The sequence below is a fragment of the Stylophora pistillata genome, chromosome 8 (genome assembly GCF_964205215.1).
Source record: "Stylophora pistillata chromosome 8, jaStyPist1.2, whole genome shotgun sequence".
In the NCBI taxonomy this organism is placed as follows: domain Eukaryota; kingdom Metazoa; phylum Cnidaria; class Anthozoa; order Scleractinia; family Pocilloporidae; genus Stylophora; species Stylophora pistillata.
This window is the reverse complement of record NC_142526.1, coordinates 382501-406032: the sequence shown is the minus strand read 5'-3', so window position 1 is coordinate 406032 and position 23532 is coordinate 382501. Positions and strand designations below refer to the sequence as shown.

The window sequence follows — 23532 nt, the reverse complement described above, 5'->3', positions numbered from 1 at the left end:
CTAACGTTAATAAAACAGCCAAAACTGGTTACCCTTAAATAATAGGCTATTATCTTATAAGCTATTAGTTAGATAAGCACCGCGAAAACGGCGAACACTGAACGTCGGCTAGTCGTTTGTCGTTTACCGTTCCGTCCGCGATGTTCGTCTGTTTAAACTTCCCGACGACACAGCAGAACAAATGTTCTCAGTCGCCATTCACTGCGACTAGAAATGATGGATACGAAGAAGTAATGTATTTTCCGCTTGAATTTGAACTCTATTAGCTTTACAAGCAGTTCATATAGAAGGAAGATGATCGACTAAGCTTAGCTATAAAAGCAAGCGATCAATATGTAAAATAGTCGTTAAAAATGGGCTGCAAGTACTCACATTTTCGCGTTCCCTATAAACGGGAAAAATGTCCTCCTCGAGTAGAAACGGCGGCCGGCAAACGGCAAACGCGGGAAATTTCAGGTCACGTGAACCTCTCTGCCGTTCGCGGGAAAAAAATACGTGGTGCTTAATCTCTCTATTATTAGGATTTCCATGGGAAACAACGCGACTAATACTTGACGGTAGCTTTTTTACTTTTGCTGTACCGGCTTCATGGAACACGATGACGAGCTATGCCGATGTGTCGAAATATGGGCGCTTTGCTTCTTGGTTTTTTCTGCAGGTTTTTTATTTAAAAAGAAGGGGGAAGCGAAGAAGTGCTATGGAAAATATGGCTGCTTCCATAAACATCCTGGAGTTAAATGGGGGTTGATCACTGTAAGACCAAAACTACCACAAAGTCCATCTGATGTTGGCACTAAATTTACTATGTTCACCAGGGGTGGCTTCGGAGAAGTTAATGATGTTGATAAAGGTGGACTGAGAGTGGCTAAGCTCGACAGCAAGCGACAAAAAACTATATTCGTGATTCATGGGTGGAGGGGTAAGTAACGCGACTACTTGAAACTCGAGCATTTAAACCTGGGATGTAAAGTCTGGGAGCATCATCTTAGGTTTAAACCACCCCCGAAAATTTCGAAATCATTGAGACCCAGATCAATAAACAGGCAATGAAAAGGCTTCAAATGTGTTTCCCTTCCAATCGTGAAAAGGTTGTTGATAGTAATTAGAGCGTAACAAACTTTAGGACTTAATTTCCCAGACTGAATTTTCTCGGGAAATCCAGCACGGATCCATGAATGACCACTCCAATCAGAAGTACGAGGGCTTCTTTGCATATAGAACACCATGTCTCGTCCAGGCTGAAGACCGTTCGCTGAGAGGTCCTTGAAAAGTTTTCAAGAAGCAAGATCCTCCGGATAAGTCATGGGAATTTAAATCATCTACCTTAGATGTATGTAATACATACAAACCCTAATTTGGTCGAGTTTTATGCCCGAAAACAACTATTTCTTCATTTCGCTCTCCAGGAATCTTAAACCAACCAATCAGAAAATTCTTATAACCTAAACAGACGTCCAAGTTGACCCCAGCTTTGTGATTTTTTTACATTTTTTGATAGTATTTGCTTCTGGTATCCTCTTTTAACAGAAAATTTCGCATAATATATATGTTCCTGGGCTTAGATAGTTGGTACTGAAAGGCTTAAAGAAATAAACAAATAAGACTTTTGATGCAAAGGTCTGACTAAAGAATTTAATATATTTCTCGTGCACCATATCAAATCTAGAGAAAACAGGAAATTGGGCCACTCGAATGAAAGACGCACTGAAAAAGCGAGGCGGCTTCAACATAATTTTAGTGGACTGGGAAAAAGGAACAGATAAAGATTATTTCCAGGCTGCAGGAAACACTCGACTTGTGGGGGCTCAAGTTGCGGAGCTCATAAGGTTCCTGATTTCCAGTGCCTCCGGGTCCCCTACCTCTCCAGAGAAATTTTACATCATAGGATTTAGCCTTGGTGCTCATGAAGCAGGATATGCTGGGACTTATCTGAAGGATAACGCCAGAATGACACTTGGCCGTATTACAGGTACTTCTGAAAAAAATGTTTTCTGACAAGAGATGCCATTAAACCCGAAGTCGTCTTCAGTTAAAGTTGTCGTCAACTTGGAAAAACCATCACAAGTAGGAAATTCATAAAGAAAGTAAATTTAAACCAAGCAACTAGCAACGAGCAAAGGCCTTGCGAAATATGGGGAATTCGATGTTTTCGTTCAGTCCACATTTTGTTCGTACTGCTTTGTACTTTGAGTCAAAAATTTGCTTGAAAGTCTCGTTCAAAAATCCTTCTTGATCACCTTGTTTCCCATTCGGATGGGAAACCAGTCAGTAAAGGACTGCTTTTACCTGCGTTTCTATTTAAGCCCTTAAACTGACTGAAACTCGACTTCGGAACGACCCTTGCTACTGCCTCCTTGTATTTTTTGTTTTGTTTTTTTTTTGCTTTTTTTTAAGGATTGGATCCAGCGGGACCCCTTTTTACCAATGTCCGCGATGCTCGGTTCCGACTAGATCCAAGTGATGCTAGATACGTTGACGTCATACACACCGACATGCCACCGAAAAGTGGTATATTCGGTTTCGGGATTTGTAAGGAGGCTGGCCATGCAGACTTTTTTCCAAATGGAGGCGTCAAACAGCCTGGCTGTAGACAAAGCCTCGCCAAACTGGGTATGTGACAGTTGCTTCTTCAAGAGACCACCAACAGGTTATTAATTAATGTAGATCATGGTAGTTTGCTTCAAAAATTAACTCATTATGGATTTCGGGGGTTAATTAACGATTGGTTCAGATCTTATCTACACGAGAGAACGCAAGTGACAGTAGTTGGAAATAGGTCGTCTAATAAGTCAATTATTACTTGTGGAGTTCCTCAAGGTTCAGTTTCAGGACCATTACTCTTTCTCCTGTATGTTAACGACATTTGCTGCAGCTCAAAGAAATTGAAATTTTATTTATATGCTGATGATAGAAATATTCTTCAAACAAACTAACCCTTAACCTCAAAAAAACTAATTTCGTAATTTTTCGCCCTTACCAAAAATGCCTCATTTTCTTCCCACAATATACATTAGCGATAGCCAAACAAATACATAAACTCACCTGGAATGTAAAGACCATGTGAAATATCTCGGTGTCCTAATCGATCATAAACTGTCATGGAAAAACCATGTTGACTCTATAATATTGAACCTTAGCAAAACCATTGGATTACTGTCTGAGATAAGGCATTTTGTTCCTTTCCATACTCTTCTTAGTATATACAACTGCCTTGTTGTTCCTTATTTATGATACAGTTTAATTGCATGGGGACAAGCTGGCAAAACTAAATCAAATAAGCCTTTGATCCTCCAAAAACGTGCTCTCCGTTTCATATGTTTCGCTGACAGGTATGATCACGCCATTCCTCTGTTCCTTTGTGCAAAGACTTTACCTATTCACTTTTTGTATTATAAATTGCTAGCTGAGACAATGCATGATGTAAATAATGATGTTATTCCTTCACAATTGAAGGATTTGTTCATCCCTACAACAAAAATTCATTCATATAATACGCGATCTTCAGCCTCCAACAACTTTTACATTAAAAAATAAAAACTTAAAATTGAACGAAAATCGTTTTCAAGAATCGGTGCAAAACTGTGGAATGAGATACCAACTAAGCTCCGAACACTACCAAAATTCATCTTTGAAAGAAAAATTCGTACAATCTTGTTCAATAGAGTAGAATTAGAAGACTGCAACGAAAATTTAGAATCGATAATCTCTAAATTTAGTAAATACTCTCAGTAGCGATCACCTTTGTCTCGCCCATCCTACCTTATCCATTTTATCTTATTGTAACGCCTTCTCAGCTTTAGTTTTGTTACGTCACGTGATCTCTTTATACGGGTATTTTGGATTCGCACGTGGACTCTGAACCGCTTTAGGACCGTGACAAAAATCTTTATGTAGCTAGAAATTAAGGAGGAACACGCTCGTGTTTTGTGTTGGAACCTAACAGTCTTTGACGGTCAGTATGGTTGAATTTCGATCGAACTGTTGTTAATCTTTAGTTCGTGTTTATCAAGCTATCGTTTATCAAGCCTTAAATAAACGGACCAGCCTGATTTTGTTAGACATGTGGTGGCATCACTACAGTTTTCTCGCGTCCCTTTATTAATCGGTAAAGGCGGCCGCTACACTTATGTATTCACCTCTCACAACATAATGCGCTGTCAACTTGAATTAACCACATAGTTGTTTCCGTAGACTTAGTTTGTTTTCACATTTACCATCTATTTATTCATCTGTAGTTTTAACTGAGTGTATTTTGTGTATTGTTATTGTTATTATATATTGTTAAATAAACGTGTAAACGTGAAATAAACGTGTCTCACTATCAAGGCAATACATGGTTTTTCTGGACTCTCAACCCAGGACATTGTTTGTCGGCTGTCGAACAGCATTACATCGGGATTTTAAGGGACCGTTCATTATTTATCGCCTGGGGGGGGGTCGGAGTATTTAGGGGGGGATCACATGGTTTTTTGAAGACCTTTAGGGGGGATCAGCCGTAATTGACAAGCATAATGGGGGGGATCAGACCAAAAAAAAAGGAATTTTAGGTCGCGCCAGGACCCCGGGTGATTGCATTTGTAAATACTTTGGTAGGATTTGCCGCTGGGACTCCCCCAACCATATATTCAAGACCACGTTCAGTTGTATTTTGTATTATATAAACTCTATTCTAGCCCAGACACAAAACCCAAACCCTTTTACAGACCCTCCATTTTGTAAAAAAGAATCACTATCGTAGTCTAACATACACGTTTTTATTCAGGCACGATCTAAATTAGAAAGGTAATCAAGATTTTGAGAATGGAATACTTACAATTGCTCAAAATTGTTTCATAACGTTTCAGTTTGTTTTATAGAGAATCGTAATCTAAAATCATAAACTTTCATTATTTTAATACGCGGCCGAATGAAAAAAACAACTAAAAAAGTGTTTATTTTGGTGAGGCTGTATCTTGTTCCGCTTCCGTGTCAGAATCTTCGGCAGCCCTCTCCACTGGCTCTTGCACAGTCTCCTCGTCAGATTCATCTGAATCCTCGCCCGAACTTGACCCTTTTTCAGCACCATTACTGCTATTCTCTTCGTTCATTCTGGCCACTACCACTTTCAAATTGCGTGCCAGCTCTGTTTCAAACACGCCTCTTTCCAAAAGCCATAGCAGAGGATCCAGGTGGAGACGCTTGACAAATCTCGCAGTGAATCCTGCATTAATACTTGAGACACATTTGTAAGTATTCTTTTCGAGTGAATCGAAAACCTCTTTAGCTACCTCTTTTGAGGTAAGTTTTTCTAGGAGAAGTGCTGCTCGCTGATGCAACCTTTTCTCCTTGATTTTTTTCACTTTTCTCTTGTTTTCTTTTTTTCTTCGGGATTGGCCGTTGTTCCCCATGGGAGATGGGAACTTTCTCTTCAAGCTCATGAGGGTGGTCGTGAGCGCATTGGAGGCTTTCTGCAGCTCTTGGTGTATGGCCTTCACTCGCTCTTGAGCTTCCTGGAAATATTTGAGCTCATCACTTGCAAACGACCTTAAGGTACGCTCTTCTGTATAAAGGTTCTTTCGTCTGTTGTTCATAAATGAGAGCAAATCGGATGCTGAATTGAAGGCCTCATTGACAGTGGTCAAGGAGGACTCACACTTCGCGACATCACCACTGCCCTTACATCCATCCACGCCTGACATGAACTTCGTGATGTTTTGGCACACTCCCCAATTCTCGTTTCTAAGCAAGTTGTTTTCTTTATCGGAAAGGGCTTTTATCTTTGTGTTTAACTGCCAACGCATTTGCTGTTGCTCGAGGAGATACTGTTTGAAACCGGCTTGTTTACTCACGAATGAAGATTCATAAATCTGCGGTACAACATTATTGTAGAATTTCAGCCTTTCTGTGTGTGGGTTGGGAAGAAGATATTTTTCCCACGGCTTCTTTTCTGGTGCTGAGTCGTTCCTCAGGAGTTGTAGTTGCCCGGAGCGTCCAAATGACAAAATCGCCTGCTTGCGCTTCTTGGGAGCACTGGCGGACGTAACACCTACCGATCACATAATAAATGTTTGTTAAGGATTGCGTTACAAATTATGCACCATGTTGCCTTACGTTTTTTGTTCATGGCTGGTTTGAAGCACAAGCCAATTATTTTATAGAGGCCTTCAAAATAATCATCTAAGAAACGATAACTCAATACCTTCACTGCTTGTTCCTCTTTGCTTTGATTCGCCTTGTATATGAGCGAAGAAACGCCTCAGACGGCGAGTTTGTATCTTCGTTAGTCCAATGTCTCGCTCAAGAGTTTCGTCATCGACGTCCAGGAAATGCTCGACCTTTGCAACACCAATTTGTTTAAAATTGTCTGTGTAATTGCTCAAGTCAGCTTTTGTTAAAAGATAGTCAATTTCTTTATCCATTGAAAAGGCTTATAATGAAAGCAAATCAGCGCAATTGAACGAGTTCTGTGCCCACGTTTCGGCTAAATATAGGTTTTATATGTTAATATGTAAAAAATAAAGTTAAAGTTAATAAGTCACAACGATGTTAGTTAATAGTAGGTCACAACAACAAAGCATTATTTTAAAAGCGCGCTGAGAAGATTTCCGACAGTTGGACTTCAGACATTGTAATTGAGCAAGAATGGAAGATATGACAGAAAAGCTTAGCAATCTGGACTATAATGGTGATCAGCTTGGAAAGCATTTGGATTTAAGTGATGGAAGTACCCATAAACGATGCCATAATGAAAAGCGAAGCGAGCGAAGGGCGAGAACTGAGCGGCTTTTATCAGATATCGACAAGGACCAGGTAAATAAATGATGGATTTGCAGTCTTTATAAAAATATAAAAGCTAGCAAATGTTGTCTGACGGCGTTTCGATGTTACTAAAATCATCATGAAGGAAAACGCGGCAATTTCTTCGTGATACTGGTCCATTATTTTACGCTCAAACTGGTGAGAAGTAAAACAATAAAATATGCATGCAATACTATAAGTAATCATTAACATTGAAACGTCGAAACGACGCGGACATTAATTCTTTGTATTTAAAGACTGCAAATACTGGTATTTGTGGTCACTATAGTTTAGATAGGGTTATTCCCTGCATCTGAAAGACAACCCTATAATTTGCAGATCAGTGGTAAATAACAGTGTTAAATATTTAACTATGCTTACCATTAATACAATTAAATTAAAACGGAAATGTAGAACGTGACGCAAGCGAAGCGTGCGGAAGAAAAAAAACTGTAGGGGCTCCCTCGTGCGTGCGTCAAATGCAGACTATAAACCAGCAGACTTACTAGAAAATTGACGCGATTTAAATTATCGCAAAGTGAAGGCAAAATACTTTCTAATAAAATAAATAAATGCGAAAGGTGTGTTTTTTAATTTCAAACTGATGAAGAAAATTAACGCGGCGTTATAAAGAAACGGAACTTGTAGAGAAAACAGCTACCAAAATCCAATCGTTAAGATACATTCCTCAAGCCCATAGATCTAGTAAAACCGTGAGTTTCTCGATCTAAGACGAAGTCACCTTTTATAAACTACTTCAGGGAAAAAAGAGAATGGAGATTGTAACATCGCAACAAAGCTGCACCCTAGAGCAAAATAGGGGTGTTATAGAAGAAGAATTATCGAGAGCAATTTCAGAGGAAAAGAAGCACAAGTTTCAAGGTCTGCTCTATGTCTTCGATCAACTATTTCTTCCGGTGCAAGATGCCAATGCTAAGACAAGAATTAGGTCTTCAATCCCCTTTCAAGAAGCATTAGAGTACTTTCTTGCGTTTCAACCTCATCACTCTGGGGCACCGTCAAAATATCAGAGAGTTGCCTTTCGCGAAGCTTTACTTCATGAAAAACATGGTCTCAGGATCAATATCATTCGTATAACCGAGGGTTTTGAGTATGTCGCGCTCCGTCCTGACGAAGTCGATTTAGAGTCATTCCTTTTGGATATTTTTAGTGCTTGTAGTACTAAAAGTGGACATAGTGCTCTTGTTCTCGATAAGGAAACCGTGCAAGGTATCGTTACTACCATGGACTCAGAATGGGATAAAATTTGTCTTAGAGTTATATTGCGATCCATATTCTCTAGAGAAGAAATGACAGCCCTAGGCTTCGATCCTGACAATCTTCCGTCTATGACGGAGAGAGTTAAATTCGTTGTTGAAGAGGTAAAAAATGCTAATGAGGCAGCAGCCGACCTCGTTAGGTTGCGCTTAAATTCCAAGAAGGAAAAGCTGGAGAAGGAGATAAAAGAGAAGGAAAACCTTCTTCAAAAGAAAACAAATATTTGGTCATCCAAAACGTTAGAAGAAATCCAAAGCGAAGTACAAAAACTCAAGGAAAAAGTTGAAGACACGGAGGGGCTTCTTCACAGCCAGCCCACCGAAAGCAATTATCAGAGAAAACGCCAAATGCTCAAGCGCCAAGCTTCAAGCCTTATCGAATGTAATCGACTGAAGAGGCGAAAGTTGTCAAACCAAGGTCCGAAGCCAAAGCTAGATGAGGAAGATGAAGACTTCATTGCAAAGGCAATTGAGGATAAATCATCTTATCATGGTAGACGACATGATACGGTCCTCTATACCGGCCAGAGGGTGAAGAAGAAAAACCTTCTTTCAATTGCCAACTACCGACTAGCTGAACGTGGGAAGAAATTAATTCAATCCGCTACAACAGTATACAACAGGGCGAGACCGAGAAACAAAAGAAGTCTCCAAGCGAAGCGCCATTGTGGCAAAGGCCTATTTTGTTGGAAAAAGCCACCAAAAGGCGAAGAAAACACAAACGAAAACACTCACTACCAACGAGCACACGTAAAAAACATAAAAAGACGATTCTGGGGTGCCAGAAATTCCAGCGCGAGAAAGTTTTGTTTCATGAGAAGCACCGATGACAAGGCTTACCTTAGACCAGGTACATCTGAAGGTTTTGACAAAGCCAGAAATCTTAGGATCTTAACATTATCAGATCACACTAAAGCAAGGAAGTTGCCAAAGTACGACTGGCCTGAGAAAATGGTATATGTGACCCCGGGTTCTCACCGTGTTTTCACGAAGTCAAGTGTAATGAATGAAACTGAAGAGAAGCTGATAACTGAGGACGATCGCCACTATGTATTTGTCCGGCCCAAAGCAATAGTGGGATCGTCAGGCACTGTATGGGCCAGTGAAACGGTTCGTTTGCGACATGAGGATCCATCAGCTTTTGAGGTTGACGAACCGACACCTGGCAGTCCACAGTACTCACTGGGATTTCGTAAATGCTGCGCGCGACTACACGATGACCTCTTTCTTTATTATGATATGACAGAGTCAGATGACCTAGACAAATTATCCGGAGAAACAGAAAGTAACTGTAAATTCTTCACTTACGAAAAAGAGAGAGCAGAACATTTGAAATTAAGGATTGACAATTTGTTGCAGTTTTGCGAAGACACAGAAATGTCAGAGCACAATAGGGCTCTGTTTGCTAGTCAGATAATACCAGTCACGAAACGCATTTTAGATGCCATTGATGATCTGTTTAAAGAGGAAGTCGATTCCATGGAAAAAGATGCGAGAAAGGACAGGATTTTAAGGGTAACCAGTTCATGTAAACATGGTCTTGAAGTTCTCGGAGATCTCTGCCTTCCACCTGTAAAGCCACGATGGGCTGACCTTACAGATGCTGGTCCGGGCGTGGGAGTTTCCAACTACGAAGTTAGATTTCGAGACGCCGAGTTAGCAAGGGTTCACAATTCCGATTATAGAGTGCGATGTCATCGTTCGAGGGGCGACAGCGGGCAAGGTGAAGCCGAAAGAACAAACTCGGCAATTTCTGATGCTCTTGTGGATGGCGCAACTCTAGAGTGGGAAAAATATAGGAGATTTGAGGATCTTTCAGAAGAGGAAATCAAACAACTGTCTCTCCAGTCATACGAAGACTACGAAAAGAAACGGATGGAGAAAAATGCCTGGTATGTCTGTAGTCAGGTAGCCGAGAGAATTGATGATGCCCCTGTCCTTAAAGATTACATCAAGAGCAAAGTAAGCGAGTCCCCTGATGAATTATTCTTTTTCAATTCTGTTTACCTCGACAACTATCGGGGTGCATCAGAACGAAACAAAGAGCAAGCGCCCGGTGCAGCATACTTCCGAAAGATCGAATCGTTTATGGAAGACCACTATATTCGTGGAGAACTTTTTATGGAATTCTGTCGTGATGCCTGTAAAGAGTCAAGAGAAGAAAGTTCCAATCTCTGTTCCTGGTGTTCTAACAATAGATGGGTCGGTCCAGAAACGGAAAGAATTCCGCAACCTGTACCAGATTCAAACAATCCTGGACATTTCATGGATATCTATCAGACGGAATCGACGGGCAGGACACCAGATGATTACCTTCCAAGAAAATGTATTAAAGATCTGTACGAGGAACATTCTGACAGTATCAGAAACGATCAGGATACCATGAAGAGTTTCTGCTCAAAATATAATGTGGAAGAGAAGCACGTCATTGCATATGTTAATCATTTGAAGGATATTGAGATCCGAAAGGACATCAGAACAAGAGCAGCTCAGGAGCGAAGAAGGCAAGAGGCCGAACGAACGTACAAGGACTTTCAATGGGATAACCTCATCGAGGGTGGCAAAGTTCAAAAGTTGCGGGTAAGAGAACTAGACCTGTATCTCAACAAGCATGGTTTGACGACTGTGGGTCGGAAACTTGACAAAGTGAAGGCCATTCGATGTCACTATTACCGACAGAATAAAGAGACTGTGATAACAGAAGAACTGTCGAGTGATGAAGATGACGTGGAATTCGAGGATGAAGAATCCGAAAGTGGAGAGGCAGAGAGCGACGATGACTATGTTTTCGTGGATTTGGATGAACAGCCTGAGATTGGCACTTCCTCGACAATTCAGTTCGTATCTGACGAGCAAATATTTACCGTTGTGGTTCAAGGTCCATGAGACGTAAGTACCACTATTAAAATATCACTTGCATATTCAAAAAGTTATTTGGCGGTGGCTGGGAGAAAAGGGGGGGGGGATCATGAAACTTTCCACTACCGATAAGGGGGGATCTCTAAAAAACCAGATACTCTACGGGGGGATCAGGTAAATGCTTCGATGTGACAACAAAAATACTCCGACCCCCCCCAGGCGATAAATAATGACCGGTCCCTAATCTAACTTACACTTCGTTGTGATCGAGTGGGTCCCAGTTCCCAATTCCCAATTCCTTCTACTTTGGGATCAAATTTTTTATCGTGTTCCTTATTAAATATTTTGAGAAAGACCTGCCACGGTACATCAGTAAGTTGTTCATCTCGGACAAATTCCGAGAGGCGCAAGATATTACAGCTAAAGGAAAAATAGCGGCTGATATAGTCACTTGAGCCTCGTTATTTACGCGTGTTTGGAATTCATATACTTTCCAGAAATCAAAATGGTGGTCATAATAACACAGGCCGCGATCCTTTTTCCTTAATTTCCGCCATACTTTCTTTTCATCTTTTCCTTTTCATCATCGTCTACTTTATGTGCTCCAAATTTATATTGTAATCTTTTTTCATTTGAGTTTTTTCTCCTTAAACCAAGGATTGTAAAGTACACGATTAAAATGACTGCCACCGTTAAACACTGTTCTAAAATTGCTTTATATTGTTTAGACATCTTCCGGACCGTAATCTGTGACCATATGAGGGCTCCAGAATTCTACACAAAATCAGTAAACCAATGCTCCTGGAGAGTGCATCCTTGCAAGAGTCTTGAAGATTGTGAGAGAGGAAATTACGCAATATGCAATAGCGGATGCTCCTCAATGGGATTTAGAGCCGACAAACCAAAAAGAACTGGCAGATTTTATCTGAAGACAACCAGCAACTCGCCATTTTGCTGTATGTTGTTTTATATTTTGGTTGTTGTTGCTTTGTGTTCTTTCAGATCCTTTCGTGAGACGCACCGTTATTCCAACTCAGATTAACAGTTAAAAACTGCCATTTTAAGTTGTCTGAATACTTTTAATGCATTTAACCGAAGATTCTGTTAATGGAGGTTTACCGTAACTGCCCTATGTTATCGTGGTTCACTTTTCCGTAGCAGAATAGAGACAAAAATATGAAAATATGACGAACGGAAAAGGAATAGGACTATTATATTCAATTATACTACTTTTTTGGATCCTTAGGAAGGCGAAAAAGTGGAAAGAGTTGCTGACTGACGCCTTGATTAAAGAATCCAGCTTCTCAAGTCTACGGATTGATTGAGGATTAAATGTCTTCGTTTCCTTGATTTGTGTTTGAGTTTTGTTTTTCCTTGTTTGCATTTTTTTTTTCTTTTTTAAAAGAAAGAGTCTTTACAGGTCTCTTTTGGCTATAGCTTTTGGAGAATTTTCGCCCTCTTTTGGTTTTGTCACCTGCCAAAGAGATAATTGAAAATGGCAAAAAGGACATGCCTCATTGTCCACCTCTCAAACACAATATTAATTGGAAAGATGGGAATGTTACCATTTCCTAAGATATCAGTTATTAATTTTACTCCTTGACGAGACCTAAGAAAGAATGCAAGAAGGGCTAATAAGCGAGATTTTCAAGAGAGTTGAGGTTAAGCAGTGGTAATCTTTGCATCTGGCAGCAACTGAGTGGCCAGCGAGTCAAAGCTTGGAACGTTGAAGGTCAATCGAGGGCTGTACTCAATGAAACATCTTTGTTAATGACACAATCTGAAAACACAATCAAAAACAGCTTTTAACGTAAAAAGCGATAAACGTGTGTTCGTCCACCGGCCACCACGCTTGATTAGGTCATTTCCCTTTTCGCACTCATTAGTTTGCATTAATAAGAGAAAAAACAACATTCTGTGCATGTGTTTCCCTTAATTCCTCATACATATATCCTGCAGTTGGCTACATCGCACTCAGTCTATACATGGTAGGAGAAACAAATTGTGTTTCTTTACTGCTCTTATATGCATTTGTTAAGTTGCAACTTTCAGGTTGCATTGTGGGCCAAACCAAATCTTGGTTTGTCCATTTCTTGAAATAAGAAATAACATCGTAGTTAAAGTTTGATGACACGCCCAATGATCACTCCTCCAGTGATAGAGGGTTTCTGAACCAGGCCAGTGTGTTACGTAACATGTTCATGATAGATTGTCGAATGCGTCTCATCTTCCAACAATAAAGTATTGGATTCAAAGTCGAATTAAGGAATACAAGATAATTGGAGAAAGAGATCAGCACTTTCAACAGAACACTTGGACCGTAAAGTGCTACGGCAATGTAACAAAATGCAGAAGGTAAGTAACAAATAAGATATACCAAATACACGTAAAATATACTGACTACAGACTTTCGGAGGCCAGCAGTATTTACCAATTCACGACGCCGCAGTTCTTCGCATTGTACTTGCAGGGACTGTATCTGATTTTTATGGCGTCGTACAGCTAGATAAATCTTTAGAAATGCCACTGAGATTAACAGGTGAAAGAAAATCGAAGGAATATACATGAGTGGGTACGCAATGTGCGACCCAACCCAGAACCACGTCAGCGAAAGAAATGCACTCAGCATCCAATTGAAGATAACCACAACAAGCACGCGGTTGTGAGTTACAAGTTCATGGTATCTTAAGTGAAGGTGAATGGCTAAGAACCTATCCAAGCTGATAGCTGCAACGCCACTCAAAGAAGCCATGCAAAACAGTACTGATAAAGCATACACTGTCTTGTAGAAAAGACATCGAGGAGATTGTTGCAACAACAACTTAACACAACCTGAAGTATACAATGGCTGAGCAAATATACCAATGCAAACATCTGAAACAGCAAGACTCATTAGCAAAGTCCTCAGAGATTTTGGTAAAAAGGATGTTTTTCGTACAGCGTGGATCGTTAAAGCGTTCAACATTGTAGAAGTATAACATGAGAAAAAGTTTAAGAGGACATTTGTGATAAACGCCCTGCGAAGCTTCCTCGCTTCAGTAATATCTGGCCACAGTTGCAGCAAATATTCGCAAAATGAGTCTACCATCGTATGGCTTCTAATTACTTGCAGAATTGTATTGTGAATGTGAACTTGGCATCTATATCACGAAGTTTAAAATATGTCAGTTTCCTTCAAACGGGCGAAATTGGAATCACGGCCTCTTTTCTGTTTCCATCCGTTTTCACATGCACCTAGTTACATCTTTATGGTTGTGGAACCCAGTTTCAAAATTTCACTGCACGTGTATTTGCTTTTGAAATCAATCAAAGCCTTCTACCTGATTACACAACAGAACAGCAAAATGAATGTCAGTGTTTACTTTCGAATGTCAATTTTTGAAATTTTAATGAATTTGCACCGAGCAAAAGGTTTTGAACTCACGGAGTTTGTCAGTGCAACATCCTATGTCACATATATAAAATTAATTTGAGAGGGAAAGAAAATGTTTGTCTTGTTTTATGAAAAAAAATAGGGAATAGGAAAAAAAAAACACACGTGCGAAAAGACCAAGTTAGCTTTCTCAAGTTAGTTAAATAAATCATGATTTGATTTCATATAACATACAAGCAACTAAGGGATCCTCGCAAGAGGTCCTTATAGCCCCTTATACATTTTTGGCGCTTCTGTTTGATCTACCAAGTCATGTGTTGGAAACGAGACGAGGTTATTTATTTCATTCCATGTTCGCTTTAAGTACAGTTTCTCGTTTCTTTAAGTTTGAAGAATAAAATTAATTCCAGGCTCTGACACTGGTTTCCACAGTTACGTGGCATGTGTTCATTAAATGCTGAACGCCCATTTAGCAGTATTTCAAAGAGCTAAGAGGATATAAGATATTTTTAAGGCAGTAATACTTGTAGTTTACTGCTGCTTAAAAGACATAGTCTGCGTGAAGAATCCGAATAACAAAAAGAAATTTTCAATTCAAAAAATACGTATAATTGAGCGTCATTTTGAGAATTTTCCTGAAGTGCATCGCAAAGTCGTAATTAAAAGATTCCAAAAAAAGATAATAATGCTGAAGTAGAGCTTTTCTGGTGTTCTCCCATACTACATCGCGATTACAGAGAAAATTAAAGTACTCTCAAAGACAAAGAGTGAATACCGTCCTTTATAATCCCACAGAAAGACTTAGTTCTTCGCAAGGGAGACATTTTAAAGGCCGAATGTCTAATAAGTTGGATGGCTGATCATTATTCTGATTATTATCGGCAGTGTGGTCACAACAGCGTTTCGAATTTGTCTCATAGTCCCGCAGAGGCCTTGAATAAGAGTGAGGGAAAATTCATAAAATATTCTTGAAGGGTTAAGTGTGCCTCTGATATTAATGACAGTAACGGAGATAACAAAGGGCAAATAAAAAGCAAATGAAACCAGATATACGTAGAAGACATTGAGGTCTCAAATGATAACCTAACCTTTTGCAAACTTTCCATGTAAGTGCTGAAAATGAGGCAACGGTGGCCGCCATTTTAAATGTTACTTGGCAACCTAAACCCACCGAATTTGATTCGACAAAATCTCAATCCTTTTTAATTTGTTTCATAGTAGTCTATAACAGCAGTAACGAATACTTAATAAATACTCACATAAATCGCCCCCTCCGCTGGATTTCTACATTGTTGGCTACCACAATATTTGTACTTCTTAGCTGCTTAGTTTGGGCTCCAGAATCTGTGTACTTTGGGAGAAATTTAGAAATAGGCTTTTCCTATTTCAAACGACTAGTACTTTGTTCAAACCTTGACTTGAATTTACAAATTATCTCAGAAAACCACTCAGGGTATTACTTTAGAAAGGGCATAGTGAAGTTCACTTCAACTGTCGCAAGCTTTTACAGCCGACCTTTAGCTAGCCATGTTTTTAAAACAGTCTTTCTGTAGTTCTAACATATTGAGTAGGGGATTCTTGATAACTTCCAGTTTTTAAAACATTTCATCCTGATTCCTTCTTCCCCTCTTCTTCCTCATGTTCTCTTTCCAGCAACTAATTGCTGAGACAAAATACTTGGGTTACTCAGAGCCATCATTGCAACTTTAGTTCATTAGCACAGTTGACTCCACTCCTCGTTCGAGTAGGTACTTTACATGCATGTCCCACAACTGTGTTTCGAGCACTAAATTTATTTCGGGTCAATTTGATTGGTAGTAATGAAAATGATAATAATAATAAAAATAACAATAATAATAATGTGAAGGTGTAGTATGATCGTCCGGGTGAGTGTAGTCCTGAGAAGGACTGTTGTCGGTGGCAGTGACTGACGTTTCGACAACCTGTGCGGAAGTCATCATTAGAGTCAAGTGAATGATTGTTGTCAGTAGAATGTTCTTATTCCAGTTCGTGTGAAATGATCGGTTGGTTTTGCCGTGATGTTATTGGCTGTAAGACTCAAGTGACGTAAGTCGGTCGTGATTGGTCTGTTTCGGTCTGTCGGTAAAGCTAGGTTGTTCTTTTTCGGTCGTTTGTGATGTTTATGTCGTGAATGAGTCGTTTGTATGGGGCGGGTAGTTGTTGACATCTGTTTAGGGGAGTCTGTTCTAAGTTAGTAAACCAGCTTTCCAGAGTCAGTCGTTGAAAATAGTCAGTGCTGTAGGTTAGGCATTGCGCAGAGTCCCAGTCAATGTTGTGGTTGGTAAGTCGATGGTGTTCAGCAATGTGATTGCTGACATCACCTTTCCTCGTCGCCCGTCTGTGTTCAGTCAGTCTTGTTGTGAGGTTTCTGCCAGTCTCACCGATGTAGGAGGCTTGGCAGTCGGAACAATTGATCTTATAAATCGAAGATCAATTGTTCCGACTGCCAAGCCTCCTACATCGGTGAGACTGGCAGAAACCTCACAACAAGACTGACTGAACACAGACGGGCGACGAGGAAAGGTGATGTCAGCAATCACATTGCTGAACACCATCGACTTACCAACCACAACATTGACTGGGACTCTGCGCAATGCCTTACCTACAGCACTGACTATTTTCAACGACTGACTCTGGAAAGCTGGTTTACTAACTTAGAACAGACTCCCCTAAACAGATGTCAACAACTACCCACCCCATACAAACGACTCATTCACGACATAAACATCACAAACGACCGAAAAAGAACAACCTAGCTTTACCGACAGACCGAAACAGACCAATCACGACCGACTTACGTCACTTGAGTCTTACAGCCAATAACATCACGGCAAAACCAACCGATCATTTCACACGAACTGGAATAAGAACATTCTACTGACAACAATCATTCACTTGACTCTGATGATGACTTCCGCACAGGTTGTCGAAACGTCAGTCACTGCCACCGACAACAGTCCTTCTCAGGACTACACTCACCCGGACGATCATACTACACCTTCACATGTTACCCCCGGGTTCAAACCATTTACTGCAATAATAATAATAATAATAATAATAATAATTATAAGAAGAAGAAGAAGAAGAAGAAGAAAAAGAAGAAGAGGAAGAAGAAGAATAAGAAGAAGAAGAAGAAAAATGATAAAAATATAAGTTAATTGAAGCTCCCGCATAGGGGCTTTTCAGCCACAATGTAGAGCAACTACGTGCTTGAAAAACCCCATTGGCAGGAGGCAGACCAGTGGACTATTTACAGAGCGCCCCCGAGGAGTTGAACTAGGGGAAACAGAGAACAAATCCAGTGAGTGGCAGGGTGGAGGATTTAACCTGGGGCACCGGATTACAAGTCCAGCACCCTAACCACTCGGCCACGCCGCCTCCTATGAGGTGAGTTGGTGAACTGAATCAAAATTTTTTATAAAATGCTAAATGCGAATAGAAACTCATGCAGCCAAAAATGTTGAAGCCTCAAACATTTGCCGTAAATTTTGCAGGTTTAAGGCTCTTTGGAGAATCAACAGCCCAGGTGTGCATGACTTCGCCATAAGCTGAATAGGGACATATTTAGATGATTTTCTTCCTATTCTTGAGTTAAGTGCGTCAGACACACTAAGTCAGCTTCTTTAGAATCTGTATGAAATCTATAGTGCAAACTTTCCTCTACTTTCTTCCCTACACTCCGGAAAGGATACAAGAGATAGAAAAGTGGGAAATCAGCGCCATCCCTTGCATAACTTGTAATTATTACAAGGAAATATACATGAGTGAAACAGGAAGACGACTTAGTGACCGATTCCGAGAAAACCTTTGCTACTTAGAAAAGAATGACAGGGACGCATCCAAACCGGTTGCTAGACACCTTAACCTCCCTTATCATTCTAAGCAGCACATGGCAGTCTGCGGTCTTTCCTTACATCTAGGCAATGAGGTCCCATTGGGTATTCCAACGGTTTAAAAAGTTCCTCTCAAGTATTTTCATTTGTGTAAGGACTTCATCAATAGGAAAAAATTTCAAGCTAAAAGACAGAGATTTTCCACTATAGAGGATTTTAGCTTGTTCCGAATAAATCATTGTATAGAAATATCAATTGGATTATAAACTTACGTAAGTTGATAAAAATCAAACACAGCTAACAGTCGTGTAGTATGCATAGTTTCGTGTTTTAAAACAAAACAGAACAAAACAGGCATGATGAAAATTGAAAATATATCCAAACTGGCATAACTGTTTAAATTCATACAAATTATGATGATATTGGACCGCGCAGTTATTTACCCTATTCTTCGTCTCGGGGATTATTCGACAATATTCACTGAACCTGAGGCGAATAGCTTTTAAATATTAAAATTTTACATATGCTTAGTTATTGTTGTTGTTATTGTATTGTAAGTCAAACTGAATTCTTTGGTGGCAAAACCGTCGATGAAAATTGCCCCAAAACTGTACTAAGCCCGAAAATTCGCTGCCACTTTATGGATCTAAAATGAAATTTCCCTAGTTGTACTAGATATAACATTTCTTTTCGTTTCATAACCGCAGTTCATATATATGTATTTCATATGTTTGTTGTTTGATTTATCATCTACGGGTTTATGTCGAATTAATTTGATGGCCTGCTCCCAGTTGGCTTGTTAGCTCAATTGGTAGAGCGCTGCACTAGTATCGCAGAGGTCAGTGGTTCGAATCCCGTACAGGCCTGAATTTTTTTCAGGTCTGATTTTCACTATTGCTTAAATAGTGCTTTACTGCGAAGGATCGTGCACATATACATAAGAAATGTTTTGTTAACTTTCCGTTTATTTGTTTCATTTGCTATGCCTTTCAGAGAACGTTTTGGAGCATTCAGTAAACTGTTGGATAATGTTCTTGAGGATGTATTCTAATAGTCTATGATCAGACTGTTATATTACTGCAATAAAGATGACTCTCCATTTCTTAATTGAATATACAACTGCTAATGCTTACGACTTTTCGTGACTTGAGGGTGTAATCTGTACCACTCTTTATCCAGTGATGGTAAATTATGGCAATGTTAAAGCGGCGAGGGGAGGGGTCTAAGGGGCGCCGGGGGGAGGAGGAGGAGCGTCGGGGGGAGAGAGGAGCTTCGGGGGAGAGGGAAGCGTCGGGGTTCTAGATGGGGGTTATATCATGCTGGTATTACTAAAGTCTGGTAGTAACAGTCTATCGGTCAGTCATTGTGCATTTAGGCTCTTAAACAAGCATTTAACAGACAGTGTGGCTCTTTTAGCATGATGATATTACCTGCCTCGTTGCGCATACACAAAAAGGAGGGTCTCAATGGGGTTAACCGTCAACCGTCAAGTGGCCAAAATATTAACCATTAACCGTCAAAAGCGCAATATTCTTACCGTCAGCCGTCAAATAAGCAAGCAAATAGAGTGTCTCACAAAAATACATTTATGTAAGTCCTTTAACTTCTAGTCGCTAGTAAAACTGGTTGGCGACAGAACAGACTTCGGGTTTGGAAACACTTACGGCGTCGTAAAACGGTAGTTATTTATTAATAAAAGGTGCTATAAATTAACAGTTCTTTACAAACGCGTCATCATGAAAATTATAGGCAAATTCGCGTGTTAAGGTCTTTTATAGACGATATTCCAAAACATCTACCGTCAACCGTCAAAAGGGCTCATTTTTAACCGTCAACCATCAACGTGACCCATTGAAACCCTAAAAAAGAGAAAGAGATTTATAAACACATATCTGTTTTTTGTTTTGTTTTCCGCGGTTTAAAGCTGTGACTCACACCTTCGTTCAATCAAATTGCATAAACGCTTTACTGACTAAAAAAATGATAAGATCCGAATGATACCGGACAGGGCAGTACCATTACATAAACATCCGTTTGAAATTTATATTTCACCGATAATGAAAACAGAATAGTTCTGACTTGATCTTCGATAACTAGGAAATCTTGAATACAGATACTTTTTTTGCTTCAACACATTTTAATATGCATTAATTGCAATGGTTTCTGATTTTGTTTACAGTAGTCACACAATTAACCATCATGGAACTAATAGAGAAAAAATTTAACAGAACAAAATAGAAAACTGACGAAACGATACTTGCAGTGCCTAACAGTATTTACAATACCCAGCTGCTCTATAAATGCTCGTGAAGACAGTCGGATTTAATAACAGTATAGAAAAACACAAGCGGTACTAATACTTCAATTTTAAAAATTATTTGCATACATAAGTTATAATTAATTTCAAAAGCCCCACAATTTTATAAATGTTAAGAATAAGTTGCGGTTTGTCTTAAAATTGGTAACAAATGATCATTAAAAAATTGCGAAGAAAACATGTTCATGGCTCTCTTCAATATAATCGTTCCTTTAACTCGTTTGCTTTAGTCAGTTCTTTCATATAACACTTCAACCTCGTCTGGTGAGAAGTATTCTTTTCCCGCCATGAATGTGTTGGCAAAGTTGGTTTTATGGCTATGACCTTTAGGTGGCTTGTAAGTCCATCCGATATGTGCAACAGAATTTGTCTTGTAATCAGCGTCGTCTCCAATTTTAAGATCGAATCCCCTACCAAACACGGGTCCATATCGACCACAAGTATAAATGGACTCTCCAGGACTATCTCCTTCTTGAGGTAGTTTAGTTGGTCCCCAGCCTGGCTTGTTTACCAATGAAAACAAAAAGGCAGTAGGACTGTACTTGTACTCACAACCTTCAGTGGATTAGCAAAGTAGCAACAGAGTTATTGCAAAGTGTTTATTAGTAAACTGAGATGAATGGAAATATTTGTGCTCTCTTTAGAGATTTTTTTAATGTACATCGCGTATTGTCTAATTGTACGCTTTTGCAACACTTAAAGAAGTTAAGTTTTTTCGTCGTGTAAAGGAAGCTAATTGGTGCTGTTGATGTTGTTTAAATGCAAGACAATTAAGCTTTCGTGTGCATCTTAACCATCAGCTGTTGTAAAGGGAGTTGAAAAAGGAAAATTACAACTTGAAATGCAAAAAGAGATAGTGGTCAAACCCAAGACTGACTGACCTAGAAACGCTTAAATAATCCAAAATTTTCGTGATGCCACACGAACCTCTTCAACGTGTCATCAGAATATTAATTTCTAACTTATTTGTTCCCACGTCACTCAAATATCATCTTTCGAGCCGAATGGAAGCTATTGTGATTCTTATCCATCAAACATTTTTTGCAACTTTTGGAAAAATGTGTACGACAGCTCACTGTTTGACGTGTGGGATGTTTTATTTTTAGAGTTCTGTAGTACGACTTTATGAACAAACAAAACACGTCCTTTCTTCGGTAACAATAGCTAAATGCTTTTTTCACCTTGAAATAAATTTGAAACGAACGCTTTCATTGTAATTGACATATGGTTTGAAAACTGGGTGATATCACTTGAGGTGTATCCTCGGATTTTCCCCAGTTTTAGCATGTGACGCGTGTAGACAATTGCGTGAGCAACAAACTAAATGTTTGATGGATTATAAATGGTGATATATTACGTCTCTAACCTCACATTTTAGTTTGCAAGGGTTTGCCTCATTGCAGGACCAGAAAAAGGAAACTTGAAATATTTTGAAATCAGTTACTTACGATCTTTACTCCATGATACACTGGAGTATCCACCAAAGATGTAATCTTCAACACGGACAATAACCAAAGTCGGCCCTTTGTTGTCACACATCTCGTGGAATGCAGAAGCTTTCCCACCATTTATTGTCAATGTCCAACACATAAACCAGGAAGAGGTTCTACTCCTTATAACAGGGTATAGCCATTGGTTTAGGGCTGCGATGTGCCCTTCATTGTTTCCGATTATGTATGATTGTCCTGCAACTAAACATGGAAGAGAAGTAAAGTAAGACCTGTTGATTCAGAAACAAATTGATGCCAGTCCCTGAAATTACATGTTGTTTTCTCCCTTAAAAAAAGAGCTAAAAATTCACTCACTAATACATTTATTTAATTGGAGTTTTGAAAATGATGTTTAACTAACCTTCGAAAATTAAAAATTGGAAAAATGGCTGGTAATTATGAAGGTACGGTTGAGTCGGATTAAAGCCTGTATGCTGTTGCTACAAGGATATTTCTGTCAGTGTATATCTGGGGCTCACTAGTCCAACTCCAGGAAGTTTGGGTGGGTATTCAAACTGTGCTTTTCCAGCTCTAATTAGCAGGAGTAACCCTGTCTATGCTAGGGTTCCAACTTAATTTTCACTTACCTGTAGGGATTTCATGAGTTTTCTTTTTCAGAAATCGCTTTTGGAAGAGCACCAGAGATTTTTTGTTTTATGTAGAAAGGCCCGAGGGGAATGCCATAAAAATTATAATGCAATACTTAATAATTTGGATATATCAACAAAGTTGAAATGGTAAATTAGCCACCGTAATGATTACAAAAGCTGACGTTTCGAGCGTTAGCCCTTCGTCGGAGCGAATACTTAATAATGTAGAGAGACTTCAAGATTTCAGTTTGATTGATTTGATATTAGGCGCCATTGTCAATGGAAGGGTGGCGCATGCAAGAATTGCAGAGCCTGGTACGATTTCGGTTTTCTTAGTTAATTGAGGTCGTAAAGTGTTACTTTACTGCCTCTAAAAATCCAGCTTCACTTTCTTTTTGAATATTTTTTTTATGCTGAATCGTCATATTATTCAATTTGAACAATTAAAAAAATGAGACAAAAACTTTCACGACATATATACTTGACGCTCCACAGTAAGTGTAAAACTGAAAGAGTGATACCGAACGATCTTGCATACACCAAGGCTCCTATTTGCGCCAATCCAAATTTGTTCGTAGCCAGACAAACGTAAAGAGTTCCTTGTGTGCTCTCTCTATCCATATCAACTTCGAGGCATCCATCTTCCTGGGAGTTCGCCATCATGACAGACCAGTCATCATTACGTTTCCATTCAACTAGTGGACGAGGGTACCCTGTGGCCCTGCAGCACAGGCGTACATTGGTTCCTCGATCCCTAATGACCAGCTCTGGTGGCTTGTCGGTAATTTTTGGAGGTACTGAAGGAAAAAAAATATATTATTATCATACTCGAAGCTGGTTTGAAGGCTGTATTAGTTATTAGATGATCATTTCTAGAAATGCTGATCCAAAGAAGGCGTGACATAACTGATCATTTTTAAGGCGCTGATTGGTCAGCGGCTTTCGGGAAAACACATCACTCCAGCTGAACCGTTACCTTGCTTAGAGAAACTTTC

At 39.5% G+C, this 23532-nt stretch overlaps 3 protein-coding genes across 4 annotated transcripts in view; 2 read left to right on the top strand and 1 right to left on the bottom strand.

Moving 5' to 3' along the window:
* The first annotated feature begins 336 nt into the window (after positions 1 to 336).
* LOC148724347 (inactive pancreatic lipase-related protein 1-like) lies at positions 337 to 12263 on the top strand. Of its 2 annotated transcripts, XM_088730719.1 has the most exons (5): positions 337 to 919; positions 1667 to 1969; positions 2395 to 2610; positions 11642 to 11873; positions 12164 to 12263. In XM_088730719.1, the coding sequence occupies exons 1-5, from the start codon at positions 589 to 591 to the stop codon at positions 12186 to 12188; spliced, it is 1107 nt and encodes a 368-aa protein (XP_088586845.1). In that variant the 5' UTR covers positions 337 to 588; the 3' UTR covers positions 12189 to 12263. The 2 variants fall into 2 exon arrangements, with proteins under 2 accessions (XP_088586845.1, XP_088586844.1); XM_088730718.1 differs by lacking the exon at positions 337 to 919 and having other exon boundaries at positions 1648 to 1969; positions 11642 to 11869; positions 12160 to 12263.
* On the top strand, positions 7370 to 11165 carry LOC111346699 (uncharacterized). Its single transcript, XM_022953977.2, has one exon. It carries the CDS (start codon positions 7551 to 7553, stop codon positions 10938 to 10940), a length of 3390 nt encoding a protein of 1129 aa, XP_022809712.2. The 5' UTR covers positions 7370 to 7550; the 3' UTR covers positions 10941 to 11165.
* Positions 12264 to 19811: 7548 nt separating the features above from the next.
* Positions 19812 to 23532, bottom strand: part of LOC111332031 (uncharacterized) — a 10173-nt gene continuing 6452 nt past the window's right edge. The window contains exons 3-5 of the mRNA XM_022937288.2: positions 23059 to 23334; positions 21906 to 22148; positions 19812 to 21012 (exon numbers count right to left, since the gene is read on the bottom strand). Of these exons, the coding sequence (XP_022793023.2) occupies positions 20684 to 21012; positions 21906 to 22148; positions 23059 to 23334 (848 nt within the window). The 3' untranslated portion in view covers positions 19812 to 20683. The remainder of the gene's footprint in view (positions 21013 to 21905; positions 22149 to 23058; positions 23335 to 23532) is intronic.